We start from the raw sequence: 26,002 nt of genomic DNA, 5'->3' as shown, positions 1-26,002 counted from the left end.
AAATTAGTGGAGCATTCTTGTATCTAATCCTGATTCTGGACACTCAGCTTGCAATTGTAACTCCATTCATAACACTGTTGTCTAAGCTTTAAAACTAAGCTTCTCTTTACAAGGTTCTTGTGCCATCTGCTTCTGTCAGGAATTATTTTTGCCTGTCTCTCAATTCTTCATTTGCCTCCTTGGTATTTTATCATTTCATTAGTCACTACAATGTTAACAGAACAAACACAGCTTTGGCATCTCTTGCAGTTCTTTTAAGCACAAAAAAAAAAAAGTGTCAATTTTTAATTGCATTGCTAGAAATCTGAGGGTTTTTCTGATGGGACACAGTCCTTTGCCTTCAGCCCAGATTATCTTAACCCTCTGTTGTAATCATATTTTACTACCAAATTCAATCAAAAACAAATAGCTCACCCATTCTTTCCCTTGTTAGTTCTTAAAATGCAAAGTTGCAGGTATGGCTAGGAGTGATACAAACGTGTCACTCATGTTTGGGAATGTTTGTGCTTATAGCTTAATCCCAGAAGAAGCATGACTTGACAAAAACCTATAATCTTTCTTTGTCGAGCTCTGCAAACTTCATTTGGGGTATGGAGCACCTGTGCTTAAAGCTGCTGTTTTGGCACCTTTCAGTAAATTCAGTATGTTGCGCTTCTCCCATTCGGAAGACTGTTATCATTACATATATAGTCTGTGCATAGCTATGAATCTGCTTAAGAGCAAGAGGGAAAGCAGTCTTGGATAAAGAGTGAAAAACTAACAACTAATCTAATAAAACTAATAATCATATGCAAAAGCTCACATAGAAGAGTTAGTGACATGAGTAGTTATTTTGTAGGTCTCGTAATCCTCTGAGTGAAGACTATTTACAAAGTAATGAGATCAGTCTATAAGGCAGCTAATTTTCTCTTGAGATTTATAAAACAAACCATTAAAGTATTTTTAAAGAAATGCAGAAATGATGGGAGAACTAGGCCAATTAGCTCGTTAGGTAGTCAAATTGGAGATCAGAAGCTAACTGAATACAGTATGCATGTGTGAAATTATACATATGTTTATATATGGGCATATAGATGAAGATAAAAATAATATACTTCTATCAATTGCTTTCTCATCTCATTTCATATTAAACTTCAGTCTGTCAAGGTTGTCTTTCCTTCAGTGCCTTTGTAAAATGTAACATTCTGATGTTAAAGCATACAACTGCTAAGCCTTTCTTATTCTCACAAAACTCTTAGCGACTGGAATGAATGCTGGGGACTGATTTGCACTGTTTACCATCTGCAGAAGCTATGTAAATACACAAGAAATGAAAGGGAGATTTATGGCACCATTATTATGGCCTAACAGCAGTATTTCAGTAATGCTTCCTTCTAAGACTTACCGTTGTTAATTTTCATGCTTGCCATGGTTTTTGTTTCATTTCCATCACAGCTAAAGATGTCTAGCATGCTTTCAAGACCTAAATTCACAAATGCAAAGTAACCTAAAGCATGTAAAAGCAGATAAAAAGTATATTTCCTATGATAGTGAGATAATCAATAAAATTACTTATATGTTATATGATGATTTAACATAGATGTGAGGATTGCAAGCAGGTTTTTCTAGGGTACGAAATCATGCCACCAATTTGTACAGAACAAATTTTCCTTTAGCATTATAATCACAGTTACTGATGAAACACGAAATGACTAGCTGTTTTCTGAAATTCTGTCCAAAACCATGAACTAGCCTAAATCAGCATTTTAAACTCAAATGCCCCCAATAAAGTTCTCAATTTGGGATATTCTCCCCAGATCTTACTCTTTGGAGTTTCCATGTGTGTCACCGAAGGACATGGAGCCATTGAAATTCAAGTTTTAGGTAGGTGATTCTTTGTGCTGGCGCATGTATTGATTGCCTTTTATCTACCTGTATATGCATCTGTACAGCATCACTGTCAGTGCTTTCCACCCCGAGAGAACACAGAGGCATCTTACTAGTGCAACACATAATGGCAGTGTAAAATCTGAGACAATTTCTTTTGTGGCTTTAAGTCATAAATTCAGAAGAGATATTCAGTTTTTCATGCTTCCTGCTCACTATGTGTAAAGTTCTGCTTAGGAAGCTGATAGAAATGCTGTTTCATCCTGAGACACGATGTGCCTGGCTTCATGGTTCACTTTAGTCCTGTGTCAGGCAACTGCTTGTAGGATAGATGCATGTCCCCCCTGAATTTGTCTCCTGCTCTAGTAGGACCTTAATATCTGCTGCAATGAAAGGCTGATACGCAGTTACTCCAAGTTACCCAGTCTGCAGTCTTTCATAGGAGAGCCTGAGAATTGCCGTCAGTCCTTCAGCTAAGACTCAACCACTTACATGTTTTTAATTTTTCTGAACTAAAAAGTGCTGTAAGTCTCCATACAAATGAGAAGCCTAATACTTTTCTCTTAAACTTCTCCTTAATAGACTTTGCCCTTGTACTTACTAGAGAAAGAGTCTCCTATTGGTGGTGATGCAAATGTAAACAACAAGTTCAGAATTTGTATGACAAGCTCAGGCTTATGTATAAACATAGCAAATAGCTGCTGGTAGCCTCTTATTTTCAAAGTTTTTGCCTCCTATGCAGCTTTGTGACTCACAAGGTTGTCCTGTCTTTGGCAGAGGAGAAAATTTATCCTTTTGCTTTCTGGGGCTAAGGCAGCAATATTTACCTTCTTGACAATTCCCTTAAATCCATTCCTACCACTGTAGACCATTCCTGTGCTCAGGTGCCATCCTTCTAATCCTGGGAAATGTGACTGGTATGGAATCAAGTAAAATACCTGACATTTGACCCAGTACAGTTGTCCTTTCTCGGTATATTTTCCTTTGCCTTTTTTTCTTACATGGGAATTCTGGAGGCCCTTTAATCAGCGCCCTCCATGCTCTCTTGAACAACAATATATCCTTCTACTTGGCTGTCAGGATTCCTGTTACCTTTCAAAGATGGATATGGTTTCCCTTTTTCCACTCTTCTCCTCCGCACTTTTTATATATTTTGTATTAAGAAAGAGACAGCAGAAAAAAAACCCTGCTCGAAATAGAGAGTTTGTTTTTCTGATGTCAGAATGCTTTGCCATGAAGCCCATAGAGATTGTCTTTTTGTCCATTACAGTTGGATAAAGTGATTTTAGAGTCACTAAAGGCATAGTCTAGTAACAAAGCAATTTCCTTCCACATAATTTTCTGTGGCATTTGTGGTTTGTGTCTTTGTTCTCCTACTCTCCATGGCTACCATTTTTCCTTCAGAATTTTTAAGTGTCTGCAGGGGACAATCACAAACCAAGGACAAAACCAGATTATTTACCAGTAACTTGAGTTCTCCTACACAATCATTTTCTCCACAGAACCATTCTAGCTCCCCCCTCCCTGATTTTCCTATTCAGAGTTAGATTTTTGTAGTCAGTTTGGAATAAAGTAGGAGGGCATGGTAGTGACTCACACATCTGCCGGCGGTAAAATGGCATTCAATGCATGCGCTAGTGCAATTTGTACTTACCTGAAATTTGACAACTTCAACAGCTCTTTGATGTCTGACATGGCGTTACTGTAAATTTCTCTAAAGACCATGAATCTGTGGAAGAGGTAACACACACCACCCTCCCCATAAAAAAAAAAAAAAAAAAAAAAAAAAAAAAAGGAAATTCAGTTACTGGTAAGTAATACAGTTTTATTAAAGAAGTCAAGCCATAAGGATTCCTGCTTATCCCCAATAGTCTTTAATAACTGTGCCATTTACTTAGTGTACCAAATTGATAATTACTACAAGAGTATTTTACAATGAACATAAATGAACTAAACATTCCAGAATCTTTTCATAATTTTTATTGTATGAAAATTTCAAACACCCTTGGCAGAATCTTGAAGGTAAAGAGTTTTCCAAGAGCATGAGATGATACTAAATTTGCTAGACTTAAGTTGTAATGTGTTCTTATCTCCCGGTAAAAATCTGCAAATTTTATGACTCTGATTCAACAGGTATAAAAACTCCAACTGATTTCAGTTGCTCAGAATAAGTTCCTTAAGAAAAAAATAACAAACTCCCTGGTAGGTCTTGACCCAAAGCTAAATGAAGTAATAACAATTCTCTTGAATTCACTGGGCTTTGGATCCTCGTCTTTTGAATCTGTAACATTTAAACGTAGTTAACGTGCTTAGAAACAAAGGAAAAAAAGATGCTTAGGAAAATTACTAAACAACATCTGGTGTGTTCATGTCTGCTTCATTCTACTCAACTGTGAAACAATGTTTTTCTTCTTTGCTATGTTATAGGTAAAATGTGTAAGAGAAAATATCGTTATAAATAATCCTTTAAAACAATCATGTTTCTGCCTAACCATCAAAGCATCTTTCTATTTGCAGACATCTAGGAGCAATAACTTCTTACTTGTAAATACTATAAACTTTCATCCTATGCAAGAAATTATCAGAATGGCTTCTAAGGACTTTTCTTAAACCTTCCATTTTTTTGTCTTTATTAAACTTTCTTTTTTCTCAAGCTCTTCATAATCTACATTGTGACTTCCTGTGTTTATAAAACTTTTCATGTTTATTTCAGTGCCAGTTTATATTCATTCTAATTTTAATTTTCCAGTTTTGATCCTTAAGGGAAAACAGTATATAGGAACATGCTCTCAGATAAAGAATTATTTCACTGACGTAGTCTTGTTTGATTTCAGACAGCTAGTCTCAGTGAGCTTAGAATCAAACCCAACATATACTAGGAACCTGATAACCACAAATTATCAGCAGTTGTGTAATTCACTATACCCTATGACCATATCAGGAGGGAGTACTTCTGGGAATATGTCCCATTGCGAGGGGCAGGGGGAATTAGGAGTCAGTATCTCAAGTCTGGACCAGATCCTAGTGTAGAAGAGTAGAGGAGACAGATATTTTAATGCTGCTTAGCCTAGAATTTGCTTTCTGTGAAAAATGCTTTTTTGCTTTAAAGAGTAGTACTACAAACAGAAATGCTAACTCACTGTTGCACTTTCTTTTTATGTAGATACCCTGCAGTCACAGCTTATCAATATGGGTGTTATTCCTACATTAGTGAAATTGTTGGGTATTCATTGCCAAAATGCAGCTCTGACAGAGATGTGCCTTGTTGCATTTGGCAATTTAGCAGAACTTGGTAAGTCCACAATATTATTCTCAAATGTACATCCAGTTTTTGCAAAGTTAAATCTTAAGACTAACAAAAGCCTTGCACTGATGCTTATTCCATTACTTTTGGTACATTTAAAATTTAAAGCAAGCAATTTCTGCTTATTGTCTTTAAAATCTATAGCTGTCTCTTTTTTTTTTTTTTTTTTTCCCTTCAGAAACTGAAATTTATTTGGGTACATAGTATAACCTTATGTTTTATGTTAACATTCTTCAATGCAACTAAGCCTATTTTCAATCATCTAAACAGTATTTCCTGAGTGCTGCTACTTACTGTGAATTATTTATTAATAATATAAATGATGTGTCCTGGTGTAGCTCCGCAAAGTTATATTGGGATTAAATTTGGCTCATGGAAATTACTGAATGAAACTGAGACAGGCACAGTTCATAAATCTGCCTATACAACTCTACAACTCTATTCTTTTAGGTGTAGAGTTTTAACATGTTCTAGACTAAATACTTGCATATATAAATCAGAAATACTACTAAGCTGTAGATGTTATTTTTAGCAAGTTTCATTACAACTTCATTTAAATTGAAGTTTGTGGTCCTGCTTTGATCCCTTGTCTTTGTATGTGAATTAGTTGTCAATGGAATTCCACAAAGCGTAAACCAACACGTTGTTAGGACTCATGGTTTACATTGCTGTTCTTTTGCTAACCTGTTCAGTGAAATTTTAGTCTTAGGAGGTTTTTTGCACTGGAGTACAATAATATAGCGATTATGGTATCATCCTGTATTTCTAAGAAGATTCAGCAGTTCAAAATATGAAAAATATATGTGTGAGTTTGTACTATTTGGTGGCCTGAAGTTATTCACAACTGTCCTAAGTTCGTAGATTTCAGAGCTAGAGAGAGTATCATGTTATCTAGTACGGTCCAATCACACACTTAATACCTTAGCTTATAGCAGACAAGTCTACTTAACAGAACAACAGAGAGAGCCATCAAAACAGCACTAAAGAAATCAATAGATCAGAGTATATATTGTGTCTGCATGGCAGAAAGTATAATATGAGTCGTACACCAGAAATTCTAGTGCAAAAATGCAACTTAAACCACAAGGATATTAGATATAATAAATGATATCTCCACTGAGAACTACATTTCCTTTCCCTCCTTGGAAATATCCAGCTTTGCCCACTTGAGAAATAATAACCATGGGAAAGAAGCTTAACAGCAGCTGCTTCCCTTCCTGTCCCCATAGGTTGAAAAGATGCTCGTTCTTTAAGACTGGCACAAAATTAATTTAGCTCATAATACTTTAATCTCCCTTAAGCAATAGCTTAGTCAATCACATTGTAACTGTAATATTTTATTTTTGCCGTGTAACTTCAGGGAATTTTATTGTCAGATTGTCATTTTTCATCACTTAAAGACAACTGCATTCCACAGATCCCTTGAGAAGCATTATATGAAACTCTTATTCTATTTCAAAGCAGGGCAAAAACCCAATACAGAGTGTGATGGTTCTGCTTTTAAAAATACTGGAAAGGTCAGTAATCCACTTAGAATATGCTATACAGCCATGCACATTGAGAGAAAACTATAATGAGATGTGCACAAAAGGGTCTTGGTCTGCAATTCATGCTTTTGCCCAGTCCTTGGGGTCATTTCTACATTAAAATAATCCCTAACCATCCATTAAAGCAGTAGCAAAGGTGCTGGAAGATTTTCTAGCTACAGATGGCCCTCAGGAGGTGGCAACTGGAGAATGCAGAACACCAGCCCTACCACCTGCGTCCCCTGTAATACTGCCAGTGAGGAGGGCTAAGATACAGGCAATGGAGTAAGAGATGCTTTTGTTGAATCTATATTTTAAGAACCATTATCTGCTGGCTAACCTCCTTGTAGCAAGCTAGCCCATCTGTAAAGCTGCTTTGTATTATCTGTGCAGTATGAAGTGGCCCTGCAACAGCCACACACCAATTTCAAGGAAATGTCACCATCATGAAGCCATGTAAATACTAAAGCATTCAGTACAACTCTTCATCTCTCCCATAGAAAATGCAATATATAATCTGTTAATCTTCCTGTTATGCTGAAGGGAATCCAAGGTTTAATATATATTTTTGTAATATTACTGTTTCTATAGCTACCTTTACATTCTGTTGGGCAGAAACAGCCCCAACAGCCTTGATCGTATATTTATATATATTTTTAACAGCCTTAATCATAATTAATTCAGGTTAGTACATTTATCTTAGTCTTAGACATTTTTCTTTTCATTTAGTGACAAGCACGAGTCTGTTGTTCTTGTCTGTGAAGAGCACTATTAGTCACCTTACTGAATAAACCTGGTAATAAAGAGAAAAAAAAAAATAGTCCTACCTTTTGATGTGGTTTGTTTACTTGATACTGAATTTTCCCTTTTGCTTCACAGAGTCAAGTAAAGAGCAGTTTGCCTACACAAACATTGCTGAAGAGCTTGTGAAACTGTTCAAGAAACAAATAGAGCATGATAAAAAAGAGATGATTTTTGAAGTTTTGGCTCCCCTGGCAGAAAATGGTAAGAATATAATTTTTTTGCTTACACTATTTTTTATTCATTCCATTCTATGTATTTTGGTATATCGGTGGCTGTTTCAGGGACTAAAGGCAGAGTAACTCGCTGCCTCGTTCAGAAGCTGTCATGATTGATCCTTGTGATGACAGTGTCATACGAGTTGAATAGGTCTTAATTGTCTGAGCGTAGGACAGGAGCCAACAAACATCTCATTCAGTCTGTATATGATTATGTTATATTTTATTCCCCTGTACCTGCAAGTGGGAATATCAAAAGCTGCTTTTTAGAGCTCTGTACAACATTTGTCTGCAAAACACTGGCTCAGGAGTTCGTAGTCCATTACAGCACCAGGACATCAGTCATTATGTCATTTACTGAGATCACAGAACCGCTGGCAGTTACATTTCCTATGGACGTATTTTTGCAAGGGGCATGTTAATCGCAGAGCTAAGAGCAGGATGCTCTCCCCCTGCTGTTCATGGAGAAATCACATGAATTTAATTTGAGTGTTTGGTAGCATATATTATGGTAGCGCCAAGCAGCCCCAGGAGACTTGAGTTTCATTCACTGCTCAAGCCAATGCGGGAAGCGATGTGTGCCTGATCACCCCTCCAGGATGTTCCTCCCAAATGAGTTCTTGGTGGTTTGTATAACCTACCGTCTGCCCTTGAGGAAAATGAAGAAATGAGTTAGCAGGTGGAGCTGGACTGATGTGGGGAGCAGTTCTAAGTATGGAAGACATCACAGTATTTGATGGTTCTATAACCTTGTTTTAATCACCTCAGCATTAAAGCTTGTTTGAATGGAATAAGTTATTAGATAGATTGTAAAGTAACGATTTAGGTTTTATCCTACTCTGTACACACTCTCTGTCTATGTCTGTTTTACACAGTATAAATCAAGATAAATTACCTCAATTAAATTACCTCAATTAAAAAAGTTATTTTGCCTTTTATTTTAAGTGGTATGTAAAAAGAGGATTCCTTTTTTTGGTTCTAAAAATGCACATTTTGTCAAAATATATTCACTTACCACATAATAACTAACAAGTTGCTCTAAGATAGTTCGATCCTTGGAGACCGACACAGCATTAGGTCCAAGCTTTTGTGAGTTTGACATATTTCAGTTCAAATGCTTCATTTTTCTTAGATTATGTTTTATAGTTGCAATAAAATTTTATAAGTTTAGTGCTGCTGAACATAACTTAGGTGCTTGCATGTTATGAGGTAATCAGCTGAACTCTTCCCCTGTGGGTTCAAGGCATACTTAAATGAGTTCTCTGTGCTGGTACTGTTTAGGTGCTTTTGATTGTAGATAATTAGCAATAGGTCAGCAGGCAAAAACATCTAAATGAAGTATTTGCAGAGTGTGGATTTTGGTGGTTGGGGGTTTTTGAGTTTTTTTGGTTTGTTTTGTTGTTAAGGACAATGGTGTAGCAATTTCTATTTCAAAACACAGCACACCTGCAAGCTGGTATTCTGTAACTAAGGGAACTCCGTATTTTTTAACGTACCTCAAGTGCAAAAGTACCTGTTTTAAAAAATCCCATCTGGATATTTTGCTTTCCCTAACAAAGTTCATGAGAAAGTCAGCCGCTCTTAGAGGAACAATAAATTCCACTCAGGCAAAAAGTCTAGTCACAACAGCATACTGAGGGTCAGTCACATCCTTCACCAGAGGTAGAACACTTCTCACCCAACTGCCACTTGTAAACTATACGAAAAAATATTTCCAAAGCTTTGGCCTTGAAAAATATTTTAACTCAGGTTAAACTCCTTATTGTTAAAACACCATTTCATGCTGAAAGCTAAGAGAAATCCATTTGCTTGCACATTTCTGCAGAGGTTTGTAGCTGCTTTCTAAAGTCAGCATGCAAAAACTACCAGAGTCACTTTGACATAACTAAAAAACCATAATGTAGCATCAGATGACCTGCCATTCCTGCTTAACAGAAAAGGAGTTTTGGCATGTAAAGGAGATTCCCAGCTCCAAGTTCACAGGGAAAAAATCTGTTAAAGATTGTGTTGTAGATAAAACAGAAAAAATATTGCTCCCAAGTCCTATTTCACCACCTGAAAAACATATTTATCACCTTCTTTGTTGAGCCTTGTGGCCAATAACTAAGAAATGAGTTTACCTCATCATTTTCCAGTTTTTCTTCAATCACAATAAATTTTGCTCCCAACCCAGCCTTTTAGATTTGACCTTACTGTACTCCTCCTGCAGCCCTTTCAACGAATGGCAGAAATCTTGGCTCAGCTAGAAGAAATGGGTGATTACTTGCTCTGAGATTTCATCTAAAAGTTCTATATTTTATACTTGCATGTCTTAGTGAAGTCAAGAGCTCTTCTGTACGTGAAGTAGAAGAAAAAAAACAAAGTTTGTTCTGCAACACAACCGAAAATCTTTGGAAAGCCCAAACACGGCTCAGTCCTTATGAGTCTGCTGCAGGATGACTGAGATGCCAAAAGTTTGCTGTAGAGAAAAACCCTCATTTTTGAGAAGCGAGAGCAGCTCCATACAGCTTCAGCGTAGGCACAGGCAGTCCAGGGCCGGGGGAGGGCCTGATAGATGAATACCAACAGAAGTTGCCCCTGAGAATTTAAAATAAAAAAGTTGCAGTTTTATCTACACAAGCTGTCAGTGAAACCATTGACGTCACTACTTCTTTTCAGAATCTGTCCCGCGTTTATGTACAAAAGATGTATTTAAAATCATGATTCTGACTCCTATTACCCATGCTATTCTTCAGATGTCATTAAACTGCAGCTGGTTGAAGCAGGCTTGGTGGAGTGCTTACTTGAGATCGTCCAGAAGACTGTGGACAGTGACAAAGAGGATGATATTGCAGAGCTTAAAACAGCTTCTGATCTTATGGTTTTATTATTGCTTGGAGGTAAGTACAGTGTGTCACTCTCTACCTTCTGCAAAGCAACAGCAGATGCCTGTAATGCCATTTGGTTGCTGAATTTTACTATTTATTGATTTTCTAAATAACATAGAGAACCTGCTGTTACATGTAACCTGCCAGTTAACATTTAATGGGTCAGATTTTGTCTCTCATTGCATTGCAGGGCTGTATTCATTGCAGTGCAGCCAGCAGAGCTTCACATATATAAAGAGAAGAAATTTCCCTAACAAACAAACGTTTCTTTGTCTTGCTGACTGTCTATGCTTTTTACCCCAGATGAATCCATGCAAAAGTTGTTTGAAGGAGGAAAAGGCAGTGTGTTCCAAAGAGTACTTTCATGGATTCCGTCCAACAGCCATCAGCTACAGCTTGCAGGAGCATTGGCTATTGCAAATTTTGCCAGAAATGGTAAGAATATGCCATCATAGCTTATGTTCATTTATCTGTACCCTTCTATCATGCTCTGTCTGTACAGCTACAAACGAAAGCTGTGTGTCATAGTAAAGCTGCTGTTGAGCTATAAAGCAACATCAGTAATTTTATAGTTTACAATCCTCAAAAGCATTAAGCCTACTTTAAAAATACTGTTTCACATTTGTAGAGAAGTATAGGGGATTTCTGCCTTCTTCAGAGTTTCTTACGTCACTCTTCTAAATTTGTCATGAGTGCTGCAACTCCCACTGATGACAGTGGTCAAATTCTCAACAATAAAATGTAGAAAGTAACAAGGAAATAACCCTTCTATTCTTAAAAAGCTCTTGTAAAAATCTTAGTAATAATCTTCCATTCACAAGTGACTTGTCTCGTCTTGCACAGATGGAAACTGCATCCATATGGTGGATAATGGCATAGTTCAAAAGCTGATGGATCTGCTAGACAGACATGTGGAAGATGGAAATGTAACTGTGCAGCACGCTGCACTGAGTGCTCTCAGAAACCTGGCTATTCCTGGTAAGCCTCCCTTTGCATTGCTAATTACCCAAAGGTGAAATTCTGTTCTCCCACCGCACCCTCCCAGGGGATGAGGGTGGAAGAACTGACTGACAGTCCTAGAGGCAGGTCAGACTGCTGCTTTTCATTTAGGCCCATCATCGCTTTTATGTCTCTTGCACAGCAGTTGTGACCAGCAGTTTTAAATACATCACAGGCCTATAGACCATCCTTTGTCACTTTGATCCCACAGTACCATCCCCCACCAAGGAAAGGGCAGTTTTGTAATAGGCAGGGAGCTGAGGAGGCCTCAGATATGATTTCTCAATCCTTTCTGTCCAGACCACTGCTTTTTTTTTTGTTTCTTTGCTTCATTTGAGATCTCTCTCACAGCTGAGGGTCCATACCAGAGAGCAGTGCCCACTTTGTGGAAACACTGCATCTCACTGTGCTTCCTCAGGCTTTAACAATTCCCAAATTAGAGCTGGAGATAGACTGTTAGAGTAGCCAGCCTCTTGCCATGAGTTACTGTTTGTAGACAATGAACTGAATGCTAATTTTGTCATTTTTAATCAATTACTTTGTATGAGTTTTGATTACCCAAGCATAACAGGCAGAGCACATGCACATAAAAACAAAGCAAGTCTGTAACACTTGTGTGTGCTTTCTTGTGCCAAGCCAAAAATAAGTCTTTCATCCATTTAACCTTATTGTACTATTTCCAGATTTGACAAATAATGACTTTCTAAAAATTATCATGCATACATAACTAAACCATGCAGCTTTAGTGGTGTGCCATTTGCTTACCTTTCTCATGTGAGTAATTCTACTTCCATCAGTCAGCAAGCTTCCCTGTAGCCTATGCTCAAGGATGTCTGTCAGAGACCTACATAAATTTTAATGCATGTTGTTACAGAAAAATGAGCAAGTATTAACTGGCTTCAGTGATGAACTGCTTGTTAAACACTACTTCGAATATGAAATGAGTACTTTTTTCTAAGTACAATATTGGACCAAGTTTGCACCTTACATATATTTCAGAGAGCTCCATAAAAGTGGAGATCATAGACTAGTGAAGGGGATGAAAGAGGGTTTAGAGGTCGCAATACAAGGACTACAGGCTCCAGACATGTCAGGCCACAGTGTTGTTTGTATAAAGTATTGGAACGGGGTAAGAGATTACTATGCTACTTAGATGCTTTAGATGAAATAGGAGAGCGTTGTTGGGAATCAGAGAAGTTTCCTCATATTTCGGGGTGCAAGCACCAGCCTGGGCTTCTGCTTGATGCATTTTGTGGAAGGTGCCTTTCCTACACCATGGGGGAAAAGTCTAGCCTTCAGTTTATGTTCAGGCTGAACACTGGAAATTAGATGTGCATGCTAGGAAAAAGCACTTAATTTCACACCTGTGTCTTAGCAACCACGACATCCGCACACAATGCACTATTGTCAGCGCATACTCATGTTCATTAAACCTGTGTTCACAAGCTATTTCTCAAACTGTGTCTGAAAATTTTCTTCAAGACTGTCTTGGAAATAAACTGCATCTTCCAGAAACGTTCTTGAGATCATTCCTGTTCTTTATTCATGCAGTTGTAAATAAGGCTAAGATGCTATCAGCTGGTGTTGCAGAAGCTGTATTGAAATTTCTTAGATCGGAGATGCCCCCTGTTCAGTTCAAGCTGCTGGGAACATTAAGAATGTTAATAGATGCACAAGGTAAAAATAAACTGTTCTCTATGTTAAGTGATTCTCTTTGGTTCAGTCTGTGATGTGCTGCCAAGGCTCTTACAAGAGGAAAGCAGAGGGTTTTTTAAAATTTTATTCCTGCAGTCTTGGAATAAATCTAATACATATGCAAAGGGAGAGGAACGTGGGTTGCTTTTTTTTCCAGAACTCCTAAATTGACTACCAGGGACCCTCAGAATAGGTGTCAAATGCTTATTTACTTTTGTACTTCAGAACTTGTCTACACTGTCACATTACAAGTATGTATTGAGGCGTGAGAGTTTTAAGCTACCACTCCTGTTTTGCTGTTCACTTACTGCATTTTCTGGCTGTACGTAGCTCCTTGGAAGAGACTAACGCACTTGTTAATTGATAAACTGCAATTTCAAAATGAACAGGCACCTTTTAGTTTAACAGCTTGTTTCAGGATGAGGATTTATAAAATCAGAAGTCTGCAAAAAAACCCAAAGTAGTTAATGAGATAAATTAGCCAAATATATATTTTTTTATCCAGTCTTGCAGATTTTTTTCCAAAAGATCCATTGTAATTCTAGCAAAGCTATTAGATGTGAAATAGAAATTCATTGAAGAAATTTACATGATTTATAATCTATGAAGCCTACTCTAACTGACCACAATGCTCCCTTCTGGCAGCAGTACCTTCTAGTTTTTAATTTTTGAGCTATCTCACCTGGGAATGTGACATTGCCTGTATTTTTTCTACTGTTAATCAAAGCACAAGCGACATTAACTGGGCTGATAAATTGTTTTCAGAAACTGGATTATGAATGTTTTTCTGTATTTTGTTTCCATTTTGACTGGCTTTACTTCCTTCCGTGCAACCTAGACTTTTCCCACTGTTAGTGCAATCTAGTGAAGTTCTACTTAAACTCCTCCTAGTTAGTAACTGTCAGTGTATTTTTCTAGCACTTGCTTTAAAAAGTGACAATTTTTTTGTTGTGTTATTGGCTCTGGCATCATGTAGCAGAAGCAGCTGAACAGCTGGGCAAAAATGTAAAACTGGTGGAACGATTGGTGGAGTGGTGTGAAGCCAAGGATCATGCAGGTGTGATGGGAGAGTCCAACAGACTACTTTCTGCACTTATACGACACAGCAAATCAAAAGTAAGTTAGTGGTGAAAAAGGTCAGCTTGTAAGAACTAAGAGTTACCTCTTCACTTGGTATCGGTACCCAGACCCTCTGATATGTAATCCTTCTAGAGAGCCAGGCTGGTTAATTCAGGTGTTACATCTCCTCTGGCTCTGGACACAAACAGCAGGTTTAAATGCTCACTGGAACTACGTAGTTAAAAAAAAAAAAGTGAAACAAAGCATAACCATTTCAGAACGGCAAGGCGCTTGAAGGAACATGGTTAGGATTCACATGCCTAAATCTTGACTCATTTTTATTTGTATTTTATCCTGTAGAACTTCAGCATGCTAGTTTTTCTACATTTTAGTGATGCTATGTATGAAGAATCATTGCACTCAATTGTTATGATCTTGCTATATATTTATATAAAAACGAGATCCAGAAATAGTCTTTCTCCCTACTCTTCATATAGCATATTTCAGAGTTTTAAGATTCTAACAGATCATTAGAAATGATCATTTATTCTAAATTCTAACAGAAGCTTGTTTGTACATGGCAAAAGGTAACGACATTAAGAGAAACTGGGACAGATGAATTCCATCCCTCCCATCACCTTTGCAGCAACCAAATACCTTTACATAAGCAGCCCAAGTCCACAGTCCCTGCTCCTGAGAGTATGAGGCAAAACAGAGCCCCAGAAGGAATGAAAGCATCTCATCTGGAAACAAACTATTTCAGCCTCAGATTTCATTTAGTGTGTTCACTGATACGAACACAGGGCTGCATGACTGAGTTTAAACGGCGAGTGTGCTTTGGAGAACTCAGACTTTAACAGAGACCTCTCCATTCATGCATGGCGTTTGAAAAGTGAAAAACGTACTATGGACCTGATCTACATTGAGCCGCTCCAAAAACAAATCAGCAGGACTTACAGAGATTTAAATCTTTGTTGATTTCAAATATTACTGCCTCTTTCGGATGCCTATTCTCCATTTTATGTTCAACCTCTAAAACTGATCAGGTTTCATTTTTTCTGAGTTCTGATCTTTTCTACACCCCACATACACAGTCCACAGAACACGTGTGTAGGTGGCATACGCCACCACAGATGTGAGCTTTTATCAATACTCTCTACAGGGAAAACAGAATTCAATCCTAAATATAGCAACATTTTTGATGGCGTCAAATAGATATTAATACAGAAGTTAACAGAATTATCCCAGATGAACTTTTGTGTGGCTTCTGTACTCACAGAGGAAACATGACTGGAAAACAGAGCTGAGAGGGTGGGTTTTTTTAATGCTTTTACTGCCCTCTAGGTTTGAATATGAATACAACTGGATAGCTCTTTAAAGCACCTTAGATTTGAATATGGTTTTTAATTTGAAAAGATTTGGGGTAATATTTACAAAAGTGACAGTAGTTCAGAAAACTTGTGTCTCATTCTCAAAAATGGAGTGGGTACTTGTGAGTTAAGCCACACTAGCACCAAACGTCACTGCTCTCATCTTTCTATCTGTTTGGTACTGCCTTTTAGAGGGTGATGTTCATCAAAATAAAAATTATGATGTTAAAGGTGCTGATTGATTCCCAAGGTTTATATAGCCAGAGTTCCACACTAATTCAAATAGCAATTAGCAGTTCCCGGATTATTCCACAAGGTCTTAAAACTACTTTAGCAGAAAATAATCGCAAATAATAAAACACATCAGTGCAAATAAGGAAAAATATAAAAATACTTACTTGCCTGCATACATTATGACATTCAGGAAAAACAGGTTTTAAACATGAAATGCTAGAGTCATTAGGCTCTGACTTTGCCACTAGCATCATGACTACGACAAGCTAAAAACATAACAGTTTTCAAGGATTATGATCATATTATGTCTGTTTCCTTGCATATAGAATGTCACTGCACAGCCTGTGCAAGCACTGGAACGTAAATCATTTTAAGTGCATGTATCAGTTAATGAGTTTTGACTAGTGGTTGACGTTCCAAAGGGATGTGTGGATGGATCTTTAAATGGAAATTCAACACGTTGATTAAAAATTTAAATCAAATTCTTATTTCAAGAAATAACTACTATTTTAAAACTTTGGGCACCTACAGAACAAATAAAAAATAATAAAAACCAAACTACATTTCCTTGAACAGTTTCCCTTCAGCATGCCAAGTTACCTGATTTTTTTTCAGGCAAACATTTTGCAAGTTATTTTGGGACATATAATGGTAAAAACAATAGGTGCAAACTCACTTTTAAAATTATAATTAACAAGTAATCAAAGACCCATGAACGCCAGAAATCTGTATTCATCCTTTTTACATATTAAGTTGGATCAAATTTTGGACTTGAAAACAGAATCCCAGTTGCATATTTTTAAACTGCTTTAAAGCCATTTAACTCAGTCAGCATTTTCATTTGGAGTACACCATTTCTATTACGTAGTGAAGTGTATTATTTGTGATCTCACCTCTGTGAACATTTTGAAGATACTCTGAAAATCCATGGAGAAGCAGCATTTGATAACTTTATTAAAAATATATTCTTGTGTCTCCTTATCCCAAATATATGGTTTGTTGGGCACTTTTGATAAGCTGCTCTGTACATCACAACATAAAGAAGGGAGAACTAATCATCTTTAAACACCAGCTGAGTTCAAACATAACAGAATGGACTCCGTTAGGTGACTGAGGGCACACCATGAGAACTTGAGTTAGGCAGTATAACCTGGAAAAGAGTTAGCTTCGTGTATCTTAATTTAATCACATGGTTAACTGGCTTGGTTTAACAGGCTGTATATTGTAATTGCAGAGTAAGAGCAGATAATTTAGAGGCCCACACGTATATACATTTATGTATAAGTTGCATAAAGTACATACGTGCATAAAGTACATACGTGCATAAAGCCGATGAGTGTCCTTACCCAAAGGTAACATACCATCCATGACAATTTTGTTACTTAATATGGTTTGTATGCAATACAGAATTTCTTCATTTCTATTTTATTTATTTTAGGATGTAATTAGGACCATTGTACAGAGTGGTGGCATCAAGCATTTAGTAACCATGGCAACCAGTGAACACGTAATAATGCAAAACGAAGCTCTTGTTGCGCTGGCATTAGTAGCGGCTTTAGAGTTAGGTGAGTATCCCAGCGGTTAACTCTACCTGTCTTCTTTCCAGTCTATACCCACGAGAAGTCATAGAGGGAGAGTTGTGCGAGTTTCTTTTGCAATGTAGAAAAGCCTCTTCCTTCCACCTGCCTTTCAGTTGCACGGAAATACTTGACAGTTCACGCAGACGTAAGCAGGCAATGAGGTTACGCAGCAAACTGGAGTTTGCTGGTGAGTGTCTGCTCCATCACTCTGGTAGGTGATCACATGATCTAGAAAGGCCCTTGAAGATAACTTGCAGATTTTGGGTAAAACCCAAAAGGCAAACAGTTAGGAAAATCATAGTTTGGAGTGGAGACTATATGACCTTACTACATTCCAACACTGGAATGGTTAATCTCCTTTTGAGAGGGCTTATCAAAGTAAAGCTTTCACTTACCTAATTAGTGAGAGCTAGAGAACACACACACAAAGATGGGTGATGCCCCCAAAATGTCTTTTATTACTAAGTTCCACAGAAATATGTGCAAGAGTTGCCATATGAAGGCTGAGATGATTACGTGTCTTGACCTGCCTTTCTAGTACCTCAGCTTACCAAGCAAAAAGGAAAATGCCCAACAGAAGTTTTTTTTGTCCGATTTGCTTGCTTATTAGCTAACATAAACTAAACAAGCAGCACTACATATTTGCTCTTTATTTCTTCTCTTGCCATCGTGTACTGGAGGTATGCTATGTTCAACTTCCAAATTGCTGCCAAGACATCAGGGAATTGTTTTAATTAAAAAGCAAAAACATTGCTATTCACAAGAATCATCTAGCCCTGAATTCAGTATATGTTTCTTAGAAGACTACAGGGGAAATAACTCACACTGGTCTTGAAAAGTTTTTCCCAGCCTTTACAATGGACCCTGAGCTCCCTCTACCATGGAATCAAGAATTACACCATCTGTATATATTCAATTAAAATTTCCAAAAACAAATTCAGGCAATGGAAGTCTTGAAAGCTGAAATATTGCAAGTGTTGGCCTCAATCGCTAGAAACCCTGGTGGCTTTTCCATCGGCTCACTGCACATTTAAGATTGGATTTTATCATTAAACCCTGCAATTGTCGTTTCAAGCAGTTAGGCTACTTTACATTTGTATAGCAAGAGGTGTGATTCCTGTCGTACCATCTAATACGTGCTTCAGTTTTATGCCAATGAGTTATGTATCACAGCACCAATTTTACTACATTAAGAGATCCATGTTTCAATAATCGGCTAACGCACAGAAACATCAAAAAAAGCAGCAGTTCCAGATTTACAAATTTTCACTTGTCTTTCAGTCACTGCTGAAAAGGATCTTGAAAATGCTCAGCTTGTTCAGATTCTACACAGGTTGCTCTCAGATGACAGGAGTGCTCCAGAAATAAAATACAACTCCATGGTGCTGATCTGTGCCCTTATAGGATCTGGTGAGTATTCAGGAGGGGCTGCTTTCCTAAGAGATTTATGCATTTAACCTTAGTTCTCTCTTTTAGCCTGAACGTAAAATGTGTACAAACACACTCTGAGACTGCTTCTCTGTTCACAATGAAGGTACACAGAAAGATTCAATTTACTATCACACTTTATTTATAGTGTTTATTTATAGCGTCAGGAAAGAGGCTGTTAACTCACTTTTGGATATTAACTGCCGAAACTGGACTCTGGCTTCTGCAGGATGCAGCTTGCTCAAACTTCGACTCACAGGAGAGCAATGAAAGGCATTTAAAACTGTACAGTATCAGACTGTCTTTGCAAACATGCAGATAACAAGAACTTTATTTTCAACTTTAGCTGCAAGTTCCCCATAATTGATGTGTGATGGCTTTTTTTAATTGGTAAACTTAGTCAAGTAAGGCAAGGAACCTCCTCACTTGTAGTTTTTAAATTCCTACAAGAACTGTAGGAAACCAAGATACAGGTAATATTTGCAAAGACATACACACATACAAATGAGTACTTCGTATAGCACTTAGGCTATTACCCAGCTTTAGGAGGGATCCTCACACTTACCCCACTATGAAGAGTCCTTCCCACAGCAGCCCTCACATGCTCAGCCCACCAGGAATAGTTTTCAAGATTGCTTTGAAAGACAAGGAGGACACGCTCTAACAGATGCCAATGCTGGACACTAACCCTCTGCTAAAGGTCAGACTGTTTTGAGGATGGTGGAGCAGGCTATGATTTGATATTGCAACTTCCCACCTGTGTGTGGGCAAGCAAAAAAAAACTAAAAAAAAAACAAATAAAAAAAAAAGAGGAAAGCATCATGGGCAAATTGGATTTTCAGCTGAGGTTTCAAGAAGTGTCTATGTTTCTTTCATTCAGTTCTTAAAGAAGTATTTACTGTGTAGAAGGAGAGCAAATTTCCTTCCATAAAGGTTTCAGAATTTACAGACAACTAAGATGACAAAGAACTGGATTAAGTACAGAAAGGTGGAAACTCAGAGCCTGTCTGCACACAACTTGCCAAGTGTGAAACATTTGAAGGTTCTCCACAGTTGAGTTTACAGCAATTCAATTGAATTGATTAAAAGATATCATAGTTGAGTGTGTGCTGTCTCTGTAAACAAAGTTGCATTTTTTGTTGTTGTTCTTAAACAGAGTTCACCGTGCCTACTGTAAGTGTAACTCTGGTGACCTGTACATCTATGCAAGTGAACGCTGCATTACTGCCATTTTAAGGGAACAAATATTTGTTTTTAGAGCAGTATAGACTCAAAGGTTTGTGTTGGAAGGGACCGCAGATATCTAGTTCCAACCCCCCTGCCATGGGCAGGGACGCCTCCCACCCACTAGACCAAGTTGCTCAAAGCCCCATCCAGCCTGGCCTTGATCATCATCCACAACTTCTCTGGGCAACCAGTTCCAGTGTCTCACCACCCTCACAGTAAAGAATTACTTCCTAATGCCCAATCTAAACGTCCCCTCTTTCAGATTAAAACAGTTACCCCTTGTCCTATCACTACCCTCCCTGGTAAAGAGTCCCTCCCCATCTCTCCTGTAGGCCCCCTTTAGGTACTGGAAGGCTGCAATATGGTCTCCCTAGAGCCTTCTCTTCTCCAGGCTGAACAGCCCCAGCTCTCTCAGCCTGTCCTCATAGGAGAAGTGCTCCAGCCCCCTGATAATCTTCATGGCCCTCTGCTGGACCCGCTCCAACAAGTCCATCCCCTTCTTATATTGGGGCACCCAGAGCTGGACACAGTACCCCAGGTGGGGTCTCACAAGACCAGAATAATATACTACTATATTGTATATACATATCAATATACAAAGATTGTGCTCAAAATTTGCTAGCGAGCCTTAGCTCCCAGTAACCATTCACTTAATGTTAAGGCGTAATTTAGATTTTACTCACAACCTTATTGAGCCATTTGTGCTTGGGATTAGCCATCCATTTTAGAGCAGAAGCCTTTCTGCAGAGGTTCCCCCTCAGCCTCACTGTGATGTTCTTGTGTGTATTCCCACTGCTTCGACCTAAAATAATCATCCTCAGAAATTCTGCCTGACACTTGCCTTTTTCCTTCCCGAGTCTTGTCACCTGCAAGATTGACAGAGTTATTTAAAGTCAAATACCTTGCTCTCTATTCCACCAGAGTAAGGAGCGGTCTTGTTTTAGGGGGTTTTTTAGGGTTATCCAACTGGCAGATTTCAGTCTGTCACCACACAGTAAGCTTTAATTAGACATTAGCCTGTTCCCAGGGGACAGCACATGATTGCAATATGCAGATGCCCAGCCCTCCTTCCTGATGAACAGACCTGTCTAAAATCAGTGAGTACACAAGAGTAACAACAGAGCAACCCTCGTATTGTCTTTTTTTTTTTTAAAAACAATTTTAACGGGGGGGGGGGCGGGGGGAATCAAAGAGCCAAGTCTGCTCTTTACACATGAAAATAATAAAAAACATGTCCCTCCCAGCTCTGCCTCTAACTTACTTTCACCACTGTCTCCAAACAGTGAGTATTTATATTTGCATGTTTTGGTATTCTGCTGTAAACAGCCCTGTGTAGCCATTTTAAAGTAATTGATCCCAGTATAGTTCCATAAAGACTAGAAGTGATTTAATTATGGGAAAGTTTAATTCTCCAGTGACCCCTGTTGTTACTGTCCTTTGTTACAGGGTATCTGGCATCACATTTAACTTGACATTGCCAACAGCTGTGTGTTAAGCAATAAATAGATATAGATGTCATTTTTGCCATCTGGAAGTTGCTTTTGCAACAGAATGAATGGAAAGAGGGAAAAAGTGAGAAAAATGGAAAATGGAAACATGTAACGAAGAATCAGCAAAGGCAGAGCATTCATAGCTGGCACAGTCACTTCTGTGTGGGAGGGTCTCCAGGCTCACAGGAATCTGGATGCTAAGCAGAAGTATTCAGCCGCTGTAAGGCGTAGTAAATTCCTGATATACAGTTCAGTAACTCCTGCTCAAACATGATGGTATTTCAGAAATCTGAGAAAGAGAGCAGGGAGCGCATACGCAGCACAACCACCCCAACAGCTTCACTGGTATCGCTCTGTAGGTACAGGTTGCCAGGTACACAGCAGTGTGAGGGTTCCCAGCTCTTACACAGTAGGGGTTAAACTGCAAGAAACTGAAAACGTGAACAAGGAAGTAGACAGGAAAGGAAACAAATGTCAAAATTTGCTATTAAAAAAAACGTAAACATGCATAGCATACAGCGTAGCTAATCTGAAACAGCTGGTTGGTATTTCTCCTGGGAAGCTCAGGGATTAGGCCCCCAGCAGCACCTGGGAAACAAAAAAGAGTATGTAGGTGTCTGTTGCTGAGTAGGAGTTCAATAGAATGGCCCAAACAGGGCATGAACCAAGACCAACTGCTTTGGATCTCAACTGCGAGATGTCTAGAGTATACAGTTTTGAGAAAACTCATCAAATTTTTTTAAAACTGCTCAATTTTATGAGTTGTTCCCAACCTTTCCTTGTTAATATGAAGTACAGTGCAATCCAGGATCACAACTGTAAAAGTGTCTCACAGGTTTAAGTAAAACATACGCGCAGCACTGGGCAACGCACCATGTGTTGTGTTTGTATGAACTTCAGAGCTGAACTGTAAACGGAGAGCTAACAGTGACCCAGTGGTGACACGGCCGTCGAAGAACCATGTCACCCCCTTCACACCCCCACACAAACAGTGAGAACTGATTTGATACAGACAAACAACACTAAACTTTTCAAGGCAAGCCAGTTTAAGGAATAAAGCAGAAGAATATTTTCACTAAAATTACTTCCTAAGCACCTGTTTTGGAAGGCAATCCAGGTGGAATTTCTTAAGCAGCTGCTTCATCCTTCATCTCTACCTGAAATCTGTGGAGTGTGTGCATGCTCCGAGGCGCTGGACAGTTTTCTCTCCATCCTCAAAAGCAATTCAAAAAAGTAAATAAAAAGATTATGTGTACACACACATTTGTGTGCTTACATGTCTGGGGGTTCAGTAGAAAAGTTTCGCACACTCACCGAGCTTTTCTGTTCTTTTGCCCGTCTCATACAAAGCACCGTTTCTTTTACTGTTCCTTTTTCCAGAACCTCTTCAAAAGGAAGTGCAGAGCATGGCGTTTCTAGAAGTCGTGTCAAAACTCCGCAGCCATGAGAACAAAACTGTTGCCCAGCAGGCCTCGCTAACAGAGCAGAGACTTGCTGTGGAAAGCTGAGGAAGGTCTTGTTTCCAGTGCATCCCATCACAGATTTCACCTTTGTCCTCCGTCCTGCTGCCGCTCCTGCTATGTTTTCCACTGTATCACTCGTGCATGCGTGTAATGTTCCCACACAAATTGATGAACTGCTGTAGGTACCCGTCCAAAAAGGTTTCTACAAATTCATAGGTGGTGTTAACATGAACCTGTCTCCACCCGTAACTGTTCTACCTGTATTCTTGTTGCTTGGGCCACATAGTAGAATGTGCATGTTGTAGTCCTATGATGACGTAGAAGTGGTACTACACAATGACTCTTTCCTCATGCCCCAACTGCATAACAATGTACTACTAAATTAGGGACGATACAAGATGCAGCAAGTCCAGACTAGTGTGCTGACTATAGGATCAAGAGGTAAATCTAGCTCCATTTTTGGTGCTTTGGAGATTCAGGTTTGAATGCAATGTACTGCTGCTCATTCACTGGTCTTGCCTATTAATGTCAAACTCGTGGTACCTAGAGGTAACAAATAAAAATTTCAGTGCTCTCACTTTATCCTGTGGTTTGTCCTTTTTTGTAATCACATGCAGAAGTCGCGACTGCACCACCGTGCACTGGTGAGGAGCCCTTTCTGTTCCCGGCTCCGGCCCCAGCGCAATCACTGCCTTCCAGTTGAGCGATTACAAAGGAAACAATTCCAACCACTTTCACTGTGTACGCTCACACAGAGGCTCTCTGTGGTTTAACAATCGTGCGTTCTAACAGGAATACACTATACAATCCTTACCCCATAAAGCCATGGGGGTCTGAGTGCTCTAGGTCTTCCTTGGGATTGGCTTTTTGTTTGCTGGGGTTTGTTTGTAGATGGATTTTTAAAGGCGTATCTTGCAGCAACTTTTCACCGTTTTCATTTTCAAGTCCCATGGAGTGAGAAATGCAGCATGCAAAAGTCTTCCTTTTCCTCCTTTCCGAGGTAAAGGAGTTGGGAAATCGCCAGTTTAAGTATCTTATCTCATAGCTCCTGTTTTTGTAGGTTTGTAACATGCCAGCAAGCAAACTAGCAGACAACCCTGGCAAAACAGGCAGCAGTTGGGATAGCAGTTTCCAGCAAACCAGCACGTTATCTTTGACTGTGCAGTACCATTGTCTAGCTTGATCGAGCCCGCAATGCACAAAGATCACAAGACCTTTAACATTTTAAAGTGAATTCAGCACTCCCAGTGCTGAAGTGTCAGCCCCGCAAGTTTCTGGCTCCTTTTTTCAGCAGAGGCAGCAAACCCCAGAGGCCAAGCCCCCACGCGATCACATGCCACGTGGTTGCAAAAATACTGCTTTTGACCTTCCCAAATTAACTTCCCAGCTCCATGAAACCATTGGCTATCCCACAGACACTGTGATGAGAAGATGCCAGTCATGATGGGAAAGGGATTAGGTAACACAAGCTGGGTATGAGAAGAAACTTGCCTCAAATAGTCAGTTTAAGCTCCAAGACTGTACCAAGACAGTGGACACTACAGGAGTATTCACACAGCAGAGACTCCGTGTCCATTTAATCCAGTGGATTTAACGCACAGGAAAAGCCTCTAATACTAAACTGCACAACAGCCTCTTATTTAATAAAAAAAACAAACCAACACACATTCAGAAGACATTTGCCAGCAATAGCGCCATAAAGCCACTGACAGAGGCTAGAGCTGTGAACACAGACCAGCACCCCGTGACATCAGGCTCTGAGTAACACGGAACTGTTGCACTGCTGAACACAACCAGCACGCTTATGATCACAGCTCACAGTGACCCCACAGGAGCCCCAGTTTCCTCAGGCACGGAAATAATTTCCATTGATTTAAATAGATCCCAAAATACATTTGAAAGACCAGTTATCAATGACTTACCTGGCTCTATAAAGAGACTATTCCTTTTGACATCAGTACAAACTGCAAACGCTCACACAAGCTGATCATAACCGACGAAGTAGTGATGCTGACAAAATTCCCATTCCCCTGGTTGTGTAACTGGACTTCGGGTTAAGTATCAGCCACATCCTTATCACCAAATTTTTTTTAGGAATACTACTGTCACAGCAAGCACAAACAAAGGCCAGTGCTGATATCCTTTCTACTTTCAGGTGGCTTCCTTGGATGAAACATCGAGTGACTTTACATTTCTAGATAAAATCTGTGCTAAGCCTGTACACAGGAGGAAGGTCTGCGTAAGGGCAAAGAGGGGTCTATGTCACAGTCGAAGGAGGTAACTGAAGAAATTGCATCTCTCCACACAAACGCTGTGCTGCTGCGAGGCGGGCTGCAGCCTGCGGGTCATCTCTATGGAGCTGGCAAATCATTTCTGCTCCGAGCCTCTTGTAGTAAGAGAAATAGGACCTAAGGACACGACTGTCGTGCATTTCACCACTCAGCTGAAGTCACCTGAATTGTAACTGCTGACAATAGTTTTGAGTAAACGTTTAGTAGATAGATTAAGCAAAGCTCAACAGCTGCTGCTCAGACTATTTTTGACAGTGATGCCAGACATTGGGCCTTTTCATTTGTCTACTGCCACAGCAAACCAAGCTAAAACGGTCACTGCTGCCACACTGCGCAGGGCAGGCACTTCCTCCTTTTGCGTTACGTTTGTCTGCATCTATGACTTTTGCAAGACCTAGCATCACGCCAGTCAGGAAGATAAAAACACACATACGTTTTTACATTTCACGGTGTGGAAATACAAGGAAAAGTTCCACTTTGGGTAAGGCACAAACCCCAACAATATGGGCCTTGGATCCAGAGGACCCATTGGGCAAATGAGACCATGAGACCCAGAAAAGGTCATTCGTTTCAGAAGTCCTGGA

The 26,002-nt window shown here is 39.1% G+C and overlaps 1 protein-coding gene across 2 annotated transcripts in view; it reads left to right on the top strand.

Moving 5' to 3' along the window:
* The window catches only part of RAP1GDS1 (Rap1 GTPase-GDP dissociation stimulator 1), a 101,897-nt gene extending 78,189 nt beyond the window's left edge, over positions 1 to 23,708 (top strand). For both annotated transcript variants that reach the window (XM_074147128.1, XM_074147127.1), the window contains 10 exons: positions 5,030 to 5,158; positions 7,576 to 7,701; positions 10,451 to 10,594; positions 10,886 to 11,017; positions 11,426 to 11,560; positions 13,133 to 13,258; positions 14,253 to 14,392; positions 17,378 to 17,504; positions 18,801 to 18,929; positions 23,045 to 23,708. In XM_074147128.1, coding sequence (XP_074003229.1) covers positions 5,030 to 5,158; positions 7,576 to 7,701; positions 10,451 to 10,594; positions 10,886 to 11,017; positions 11,426 to 11,560; positions 13,133 to 13,258; positions 14,253 to 14,392; positions 17,378 to 17,504; positions 18,801 to 18,929; positions 23,045 to 23,172 — 1,316 coding nt within the window. In that variant the 3' untranslated portion in view covers positions 23,173 to 23,708. The remainder of the gene's footprint in view (positions 1 to 5,029; positions 5,159 to 7,575; positions 7,702 to 10,450; positions 10,595 to 10,885; positions 11,018 to 11,425; positions 11,561 to 13,132; positions 13,259 to 14,252; positions 14,393 to 17,377; positions 17,505 to 18,800; positions 18,930 to 23,044) is intronic.
* Positions 23,709 to 26,002: the final 2,294 nt, after the last annotated feature.

The sequence above is a fragment of the Numenius arquata genome, chromosome 5 (genome assembly GCF_964106895.1).
Source record: "Numenius arquata chromosome 5, bNumArq3.hap1.1, whole genome shotgun sequence".
Taxonomy (NCBI): Eukaryota; Metazoa; Chordata; class Aves; order Charadriiformes; family Scolopacidae; genus Numenius; species Numenius arquata.
This window is presented reverse-complemented; position numbering and strand designations above follow the sequence as displayed.